A 9735-nucleotide genomic window follows, 5' to 3' on the forward strand; every position below is an offset into this window, starting at 1 on the left:
CTGAAAGATTGTAGAGCTACAGTGTGTTATTTATTGCACTTTTTCTGATATGCACATCTTAAGTTAAAGAAATTAGCTTGTTAATTTGTGACAAAACTACAATTTTATTGCATAAATTTCTTTTATGGAAGGAAGATAGTTTCGCCTCGAAGCTGATTAAAAGTATCCAGAAGCCCTTAAAGCAGCAGCATCTTTGACATTCGCGCTATATTGAACAGGAAACTTATTTATTAAAGCATAAATAACTTCAGTTTTTATTAAGTTATTTATTCAATCGATACTTCTTTAATGTTTAAATTTAAGGGATTATGCTTGAAACATTACAAAAAACGTTAAATGTTGTAAAATTACAGCTTAAGTAGCGCCATCTACATCTCACATTCACTTTTCGAACGTAGCGTTTGACATTTCCTGTCATTGTACAAACCTGCCATCCTATACATTACGAACTGTCAAACAAATCCAAACAACGCGCGTTCTCCGTTTGCGGCACCACTTCTAGTGCATTTTCCTTGCTTTTCAATAAAATATACGCAACATTCGTAAAAAATGTCGAAAGCACATCCGCCAGAGTTGAAGAAGTAATCACCGCATTGATTTGCAGCATTTGTAAAACAAATTCTAACTCACTTTCGTCGTTCTGTTAGGTACATGGACAAGCGGCTTTCACTGAAGCTCAATGGAGGACGAGTTGTTTCCGGCATCCTGCGTGGTTTCGATCCGTTTATGAACGTCGTGGTAGATGAATCGATTGAGGAGTGCAAAGATGGCACCCGTAACAACATCGGAATGGTGGTAAGTGTGAGCAATTTGCATGCGTTGCAAGAATCGTGCCTCATAAGCCGGTGTCATCTAACATTGCAGGTTATTCGGGGCAACAGTATCATCATGGTGGAAGCGTTAGACAGGATATAGGTATGCTACCGGTACTCAATCTTCGAATAAACTTAATCACTCTTGGAAAACTTTATTGTACAATTTTGCTCTCATAACTCACCATGGAAATGGCGATTAAGACTTACACTTCATTACCTTCTCCACTTAGAACCGATGTTGAGTCAGTGTTCATCTTAGGCTCGTTAAAAATCTTCGTCACGCCACGCTTACGGCACCGAACGTCGCATTTGTGAACTATTTTCAAATGAGAATTCAGCTGATGAGCGTGAATAAACTTCTCCGCACACATATCGCACTGGAACCGTTCGCCTGTGTGGCGACGCTCGTGCGTAATCATATCATACTTCTGGCGAAATTTTTTCGGACAGTGTGAACACTGGTACGGCTTTTCCTCGGTGTGAATCTTCATATGTGTTTTCAGCGTGTTCTGTCGATGGAAGCTTTTACCGCACGTTTTGCACGTATGGTTCTTTGTGCCGGTGTGATAGTCTTCATGTGTTTTTAAATCTGTGCTCCGCGAGAAACCTGTAACGAAAGGTAAAACATTCAAAACCAAATGAAGACGCACATTCTGCTCCAGTCGCGATTAATTGTTCCATACTTGTCTCACAATATTTACACTTGAACGATTTGTCCGCGGAATGGTACCGTATGTGAAGCATTAGTTGCGTCTTACTAGGAAACTGCTTCGAGCAATGGAAACACTGCAAGGGTTCGCAATCCGCAATTGCATGATTCTTTACATGCACTTCGTAGCGCAACAGATCGACAAAGGTTTTGCCACAAATGTAACAGACGAGCCGATTTTCGATCCGGTGTTTGTTCATGTGTACGTTCAGCTGCTCTTTGGTTTTAAAAAACGCGCTACAAATGGTGCAGGCATGGAAGTTCGCTTCGACATACTCTTTGTGCCGTACGCTCATATGGAGCTTCATCGCATTCATGGTTTTATAGCACTGATCACACTGCGGACACTTAAATCTGCGCTCCTGCGAGTGATTTGCTTCGTGCACCCGTAAGTTATCCGATCGTGTAAAGGTTTTCGGACACTGAGTACATCGATAGGGTTTGGCAGCGGTGTGAGCTCTCATATGGCGTCGTAGGTGAGCCATTTTGCTTAAAACGACCCCACAAATCGAGCACCGATGTTCGTTTTCCCGCGTCTCATCCTCATCGGTGGTTTGCTCTTGGTTTGTTTGATTTTCTGTACCTAATTCATAGCCTATATTATCCTCTTCTGCAATGTTTTGTTCATCAATGGTGGGCTCATAGTCGATACATTCTTCAACGAATGAATCGTTGATATTTTCTGATGGTAGAGATTCTTCTGTATCTAAAAGATATTCCTCCAGGTATTCCACTTCACCGTCATATTCGATTAAATCGTTACTTGTGTCTCTGCAATAGACATTTTTTTCGTTGAAAGACTACATAATACATTGAGCCAAGAGACGGCACTTACAAAGGAGTAGGGCTTCCTTCATTATTCAGCTCCTCTTCTCCAGACTCAGGCGGTTCCAGTGTTGTTGAAGTTGGAGTGTTTTTCCGATGCCTAAGTAGAATAGTTCTGGAATCGTCACACATCAATCGAAAATCGTAGGCCGTTCGAAGCTTATCAGCACACGTATAGCACAGTTTATCGGGAAAATCATCGTTGGGTTTGAACTGTAAATATAAGTTCTGGTACATCAACAACATTCGATCGCAGAGTTCGATTCAACTTACCTCAAGTAAGGAAATTTTATGGATCATTTCTGCGAGTGAAACATCATACTTTAAATCTTGATGACGGACCGATATCGTACTGTGCGTAACATTCAAACACGTGCAACAAATAACCCGCAAATCCAACAAATTATCCATTTTTGCTTCCACCGCTATCTCCTTTCTATGCGCTGATGCGCGTTTCAAAACAATAACATTGCAGTCCCTTCGACTGACAGCTCCCAGATGACAGTTCCTTCAAGGGCGTTCAAATCGATTGTTGAAAAGTAGGAATGCGATCATTGGATTCGTTTCTGAAGTTGTTTCTTCAACCCTATCATTTACGCATTAAGTTACTCGTTTCAAAAGCAGTTTAAGACTTGAACGAACATATTTTGTATTTTTCCTCATTTCAACGTGCAATCATTACAACACAACTACGATATTTCTTCACTAAGCGAGCTAATGCCGCTAATGCTACGGGACATCGTGGCAGAACCAACGGGCGTTTTACCTTCTAGCTTGTAAAACTCCACCACCTTGGCAGGCGGTTTGCTCGACATCAGCTCAGAAATCTGCGTAATGAACCACTTGCCCAGCTTGATCACGGCCACATGCGCCGCAAACTGGAGAATCATCGCACCGAATCCTTTGTAAAGGCCGCTAACGCCCTCGGTAGCTAACGTTTGCCGGTAGCAATCGACCACACCCTCGTAGCTGGTTAGGATGGGTACCACCGAGTAGCCCGAGTCGAGATTATCGATGATTGTGCGCGTTCCCTGCAGCTGGATCCGGTGCAGGATCGTTTCGAACGGGTAGAAGATCATCTCGGTTGTCATCAGCGAGATCATGGTAGAGTACACCTCGATCACCTGACTTTGGGCGGCGAAATCTCGTGTACGTGCACCCCGACGTTCCTCGTAAAACGTTACCCGTCTGCACATGATTCTCGTTGAAATCCCGCGAACGAACAACCTGCAAAGAGGATGGAATGTTTTTATATCACGCACTGGACCGTCCCAAGTAGAAGTCAATGTTTTTAAAACAATAACTTACTGACAAACATATTTCGATAGCCCCAGGGAAATACTCGGTCCGACTAAAGCCCACACCGGTAACATGCGTCCTTTCTGCGGTACGCTCCATGACAGTAATCGGCTAGCCCCCTCGCGAAATACGTCGAATATACCCGGTTTTTCACTGGCAATATCGCTCTGGACGGTTTCGACGAGCGATGCAGAATAAAATGGTACAACCGCCGCTATGCTTATGCTGAGTGAAGAGGTACATAATAGCACAGTTCTTAGCATCGTGAATGATCGTGATGATCCTAGCCAATTACTTACCACTTCAGCAGCAAATGTTGTCCAAACTGTTTAACGGTAGTCTTAGCATTAATTTCCCTACAAGAAAAAAACCATTCTGTTAGCGTTGTAGTTACTAATTTGTCCGACTTTGTACTTTTGCCCTGTGGATCCCTTACTTTGGCCAGGGCGTAAACTTTGATATCACATCCTCCACAGCCAGTGTCATGCCACGCACCAGCAGCACACTCCCGATACCTTTCCATAGCGTCGTAACACCCTGCCGTTGGTGCAGATGCACAATCACTGGGAGCAGAGTGATCGGAATAACGTGGTACCGTTTGGCTGTATGATGCACCTGACACTGTCGTCGCAGCACCAAAAACGGATGGCATAACAGGTTCTCCGTTATCAAGCTGATGAGGTTAACGCTTGCACCGAGGTATTTTCGCAACGATATTTCTAATTCCACCAAGCAAATAAGAACCCAAAAAATTTGATTAAATGATACCGAAATGTAAACAAACACCTCTTTTTCGTTCTTACCATCCTCTGGGCTTTCGTACAGCGGCTGTACGTTCTTGTGCTTTTGCAGTGGAAGCGTAAGATCTCGCTCCGAGTTGATGAACTGATACTGCCCATCGTCCAGTGTGTGTTTGTATGCCGAGAGGAACCGCGCATTATCTAACTCGTCCTCATCTTCCAGGTACCTACGGTGGAAAGCATTACACAAACCCAGCACAAAATTATACCACCGCTTCAAGGATAATCGAAGAAACCCATCCCTTACCGCTCGTAATCTTCCAGGCCGGCCATTTGGTGGTTAAACATCGGCTACATTTATGTGCAAACCCGATTTCTTTATATGTTTGCAAAATTTTGCACAGGTTCAATATTTAGTAAAAAAATAATAGACGACTATAGACGGCAAAGCGGGGCTGGATCATTTCGAATTTGACACATTGCTTTGACAGTTGAGAGCAGCACAACAGCAGCGAAACAATACAACTTCTATTCAAACTGTGGTGGCTTATAAGGAAAAAAACGTATTTTTCTGGATCATATTTTCAAAAGCTTGAAAACGAATATTTAATCCACAATCACCAAAATGTTCAATTTCATGTTCAAAACACGGCTTTCAAATTCATATTTTCTTCACCAGCCTGGAAACTGCTAGTTTTGAGAAACCTCATAGCCCGGTGAAAATGGTTTATAAATCTTAGGTATAAATTAAGTTTAAAATAAAACGATTTATAAGAAAAGTATAAAGTTTAATTTTGCTTACTTTTTCCACTTTGATTTATAAAACAGCATCTCAATTAAGCGTTGGATTTCGTAGCTGAAAACATAATTCACATTTAACGATGTCACATTGCGATTGATTGTTCATACTGACGATATATAGTTTTGAGACGCCTAAAGGTATGTAATAGAAAAGTAAAAATCAAATAAGGATCAAAAGGATCAAAAAGTAGGATACATCAGTGCATAGCCAATCCATTTCAGCAGCAAATGTTGTCCAAACTGTTTAACGGTAGTCTTAGCTGCTCCTCATCTCTATTTTACTGCAAGCCTCAACGTCTCTGAATCGTTTGGTTACAAAATGTAAGATGGTAATTTAAAAGCAGTTTGTAATTTGTCCATGCTTCCCATTATGAAAATGAAAACCTTATAGAAATTACTAATATGACAAAATTCATTCATTGCTCTCTCGTCTATTTTTTTTTCGTATTATATCGAGACGTTAAACAAAAGGACTTTCTAAAAACAACAAATTGATTTACATTAAGGCGCTTCCTTTAAAGTATGTGCACCTAAACTTGTTAAATTAAAATTTGTATGTTTTCATAACGCTATCTAAACTGCATACAACTATATTAGCACACTTTAGCACACTTACACTTAAAAGATATGGAAACGACTGGGTAATCAGTTTTTTACGCAATTCAATTATGAAATACTACTCAACAAACATTTTACCGGCCATTTTCATCATTTCCATAAAGTAACAGCCCGCGTAGTAAACGTGGACGACACACGCATCCTCTTCCGGGTAACACCATATAATACGACCAAGTGGTCATTTTCCGTTTTCTCATTCAGGTGGTATTTTTTTACGGTCCAAGATAATCGCGTCATGGGGAAGAATTTTTCCCTTTTTTTTGAGATATCTGCTCACACATGCTTAAGTGCTTGTGTGTACCGAAATGGCTTACCTTATCAATTTACTTTAACGAATTTCGGCCTCATCACCGTTAGAGGAATAGTCACGTACGAACAGTTATAAAAACCGTCCGGTGCTTGTACGTTGACACTTGTGCTCCGCTGGTAGCTGCCCCGGTCAGAAGAAAGACCCGAAAGGGGTTAAAGGAATGTTTATATACCCCCCGGCATTACAGTTCCATATTATTTTATTGCCACGGGTAATATTGCACGTTCACGGTGGGTCGTTTACGGTCGCTTTTTTGCTGCTGATGCGCGTCTTATTAATTTGTACGCAAGATGTACTGCATGTCCCGCTCTTGGTCACACTTGTTCGCTGTGCTTTGGCTGATTAATATTTTGCCGCGTAAGAATGTTGACACCGCCAAGGGGGAAGGGATACACGAAGGTACAAAATTATGTTTACTACCCAAAGGATTTCACTCGGTAGTAAAGTGACAAACTTACTGTGAGATCGTATGCAAAATGGCTTTAAATTGACACTTAACAAAGCGTTGCAAACGTGAAAGTGATTTTTGTGACACACAAATCTAAATATGTAAACTTCTCCAAAATCTTTCTTTCATTAACATTAACTCGTAAAACATTGAACAAACTTCAAGGCTTTTTCTTTTACCCTTGTTTCCGCTCCATCGTTAGGATATTGCAAACGATCAGAAATGCTGATTAAATGCCATCTACTAACCAGTCCACCCATTCACCTCTTCACTGCCCTTTCCGAACTCGACATTCCTATTCCCAAAAATTCGCTTTGCATCTTGCTTCAAATTTCCTACGATGCTGCTACGTGTTTTGACTAATTATGATTCAATTAGTAGACTTATCATCCTAGCCTACCTTTAGGGGCTACACACTGTCGAACGGGACGGACGGACAACAGGACAAACTTTTCATCCACCGTAGAATGCTCCTATCTTAAAAAATAAACCCAACACAATCGTTCCTTGATAATAAACAATCCAGCAGAGGCGGGGTGAACAGTGGAGATACTCTATCGTAACATAAACTTACCGACCCCTCCGGTGGGCTCGAACGTTTCTGTAGCGCCCCATGCAAAGCCCTGACCATCATTATTTACCGACCAATGCGATCATAATTCATATCGATAATTTTTAGACTATCACCCTCCCTGGATGGTGTGTTTGTTGTGTTGTGTTCCCGGTGACAATCCCTTCCCCGTTTCGGTCAACCCCTTTGCTGCAAAGGTAACACCGTTACGGAAAGCAATTTGCCATTTTACCTTTGTCGAAATCTCGAAGGATTTAGCCTTCATACCGGAGGGTCGATTAAGTCCCACACCGCACGCCACTGACTTCGATTCGGAATATCCATTTTTTCCTAATTTCAATGTACCGGAGAACCAGACCAGTAGAAGGGGAAAATCGTTTTCCGGGCACGGTGTCCAGAGCCGAGGGTCAGCACGGTGTTGTCTCGGTGTCATGTGCCGGCCTACATTCGGTCTTCCACACCCTTTGGCGGGTTTTATGTATTCGATTCGATTATTATTAAAAATATTTCGCTTTATTTGTTTCTCCGTCTGCCCGGTAGGGTTATTGCGCAATCCACTCCCGTATGGTGTCCACTGTCCACTGTGGGGGTTGGTAGAAGATTGCGCATTCTCCGAAAAACACGTCGTTACAGAGGCATCTCACTTTCAACCGTCCATTGTCCCGGTTGGTATCTTCCCAGGCAGCAGCCTTGTTTTGAAAATGGAAATGATTTTTTAAAGCAAATAATATGAAATAACATTTTTGCTCAATATTGCATACATTCTGGCGTTTTAACTACTCATGATACATACGCCTGAAAGTATGCAATTTGCAGCACAAAATGTTTTTCGCTGTGTAATGTTTTGCCTTGTTTAGGCGTGATAAACAGCTTCTCCATAAGATTGAATAAGACTGACTCGTGGGTAGGTTTCCGGGCAGGAACAAATGATCAGCCGCAACCACCAACCAGCAACCCGGCCATTCCTTCCCAAAACACCACTTCGAATGGGACGCGTTATCTGGTCTGAGCACTGTGCCGGACACTGCCTACTGCCTACCGGTGACTTATTATATATATTACATTCCCCTTTCGCACATATCTTTTCCATCCCGGCAGCACCGGACCAGCTCCACAACCAGTACCGAACACGTCCGTAAACGGTGGACCGTACGCACAGCACAGGAGCACACGTTCACGTACGCATATTCTCAAACGTGGCTGCTGTCCCCCGTTCGAGTTGAAACGGGTCGAAGGATATTTAAAGGACGCGGCCAAACACTCCCGGTCTCGGCTTTTGCATGTGAGCGTACACAGTATGCGAGAAAAGGGTCGCGCAAGTAAACGACGTTTTCGGACTTTGCCCACGGTTGTCATATAAGGGAACGGTGGCATTCTTTACCATCTCGGTGTTCACATTCACATTTTGCATACACACATAACGGCATAACGGCATGAAATGCAAACGAACGAGAGGAGGGTGAAGTAGCGCTATAATAACTACACGACTGCTGGCCCTTACCCATCCACTGCCCATACATACCGGAGGTTGCCTTCCGGAGGGTGGTACGGAACGGTCTCAAGGATGGATGTTAAGCTGGGCAATCGAAGCCGGGGACTGGAAGGAAATAGAAATTTACATAGTCCACGATACGAACCCGGTACCGGACATTCTACGGCTACTCGGGTACGCATCGCGCCAGCTTCCCTTGGCTCTATTTCCTTCTCAATCTTCCCATGTCTCACTCTGGCTCACGGTGAGTATGGGTACACCTGTTTCCTAGGAAACTTTTCCACCCTCACCCTATAACACATTCTAAAATATACTCCCTCATGCACCTCAAACACCCGAAATGCTTTCCATCCGTGAGGGAAATGCGTTAGGTTTAGCGCGGAAAAAACGCGCACGGAAACACAAAGACCGTCGTAAACTGACCGTATGCGAGAAGAACGGATTTTCTACAAGGGACGGGATTGTAAGAGGTTCGTTACGTGTGATTGTCTGCTGCGGGATTGAGTGATGAAATCGATTGTTTTAGCGTGCCTGGGGCGCTTGGGCGAAAAGTTGCGTCTTTCTATTTGCATTAGAAAAATAAAAACAACGCTTGAGAAAAACAGGACCTGAAAGAGTAAACTCTAATTGGATTAATTATTTTGCATGTACAGAACATTCATCCAACATTTTCTTGCCAGTTGAAATGTGCTTAGTCCAACAAGACATCTTAGCAGACGCAATTTTGAACATTGCTTCAAAGTATCTAAATAAAATTTTAATGTAGTATTTTTGTATTGCAAATAGTATACTTTTAGGCGGTTTTTTACTAATTACATGCAAGTTGATAATTTTTGGATTTTTTATTTTAAGCAAATTTTGTTTTATTGTTATTCAAATTTATCAAATTTAGATTTTGTTTTAACATTATCCCCTTTAAAATATCCATTTCAATGGCAAGCTTTAAAATAAAAATTAATACATAAAAATTAAACATTTTTTGTATTAACTGCATCCTGCATTTGTCCTGCAGTTTAATAACTCAATAACTTGGTAAACCATATTAAGTAGTGAAAAAATTAAAATCCCTCACAAAAAAAAACAACACGCCATGAACGGTTCCTAATT

The 9735-nt window shown here is 42.0% G+C and overlaps 3 protein-coding genes across 3 annotated transcripts; 1 reads left to right on the top strand and 2 right to left on the bottom strand.

Annotated features, from left to right (window-relative positions):
* The first annotated feature begins 449 nt into the window (after positions 1–449).
* LOC128309267 (probable small nuclear ribonucleoprotein G) lies at positions 450–1043 on the top strand. The gene is made up of 3 exons (XM_053045633.1): positions 450–581; positions 648–795; positions 865–1043. The coding sequence occupies exons 1-3, from the start codon at positions 550–552 to the stop codon at positions 913–915; spliced, it is 231 nt and encodes a 76-aa protein (XP_052901593.1). The 5' UTR covers positions 450–549; the 3' UTR covers positions 916–1043.
* LOC128309234 (zinc finger protein OZF-like) lies at positions 949–2796 on the bottom strand. Its single transcript, XM_053045613.1, has 4 exons — positions 2623–2796; positions 2360–2562; positions 1499–2295; positions 949–1422 (listed from the first exon to the last, which is right to left on the bottom strand). Exons 1-4 carry the CDS (start codon positions 2758–2760, stop codon positions 1019–1021), a joined length of 1542 nt encoding a protein of 513 aa, XP_052901573.1. The 5' UTR covers positions 2761–2796; the 3' UTR covers positions 949–1018.
* A 190-nt stretch (positions 2797–2986) lies between these two features.
* LOC128309244 (mitochondrial outer membrane protein SLC25A46) lies at positions 2987–4803 on the bottom strand. Its single transcript, XM_053045620.1, has 6 exons — positions 4696–4803; positions 4452–4615; positions 4085–4367; positions 3948–4004; positions 3658–3873; positions 2987–3576 (listed from the first exon to the last, which is right to left on the bottom strand). Exons 1-6 carry the CDS (start codon positions 4734–4736, stop codon positions 3039–3041), a joined length of 1299 nt encoding a protein of 432 aa, XP_052901580.1. The 5' UTR covers positions 4737–4803; the 3' UTR covers positions 2987–3038.
* Positions 4804–9735: the final 4932 nt, after the last annotated feature.

This window comes from Anopheles moucheti, chromosome 2 (assembly GCF_943734755.1).
Source record: "Anopheles moucheti chromosome 2, idAnoMoucSN_F20_07, whole genome shotgun sequence".
Classification (NCBI taxonomy): Eukaryota; Metazoa; Arthropoda; class Insecta; order Diptera; family Culicidae; genus Anopheles; species Anopheles moucheti.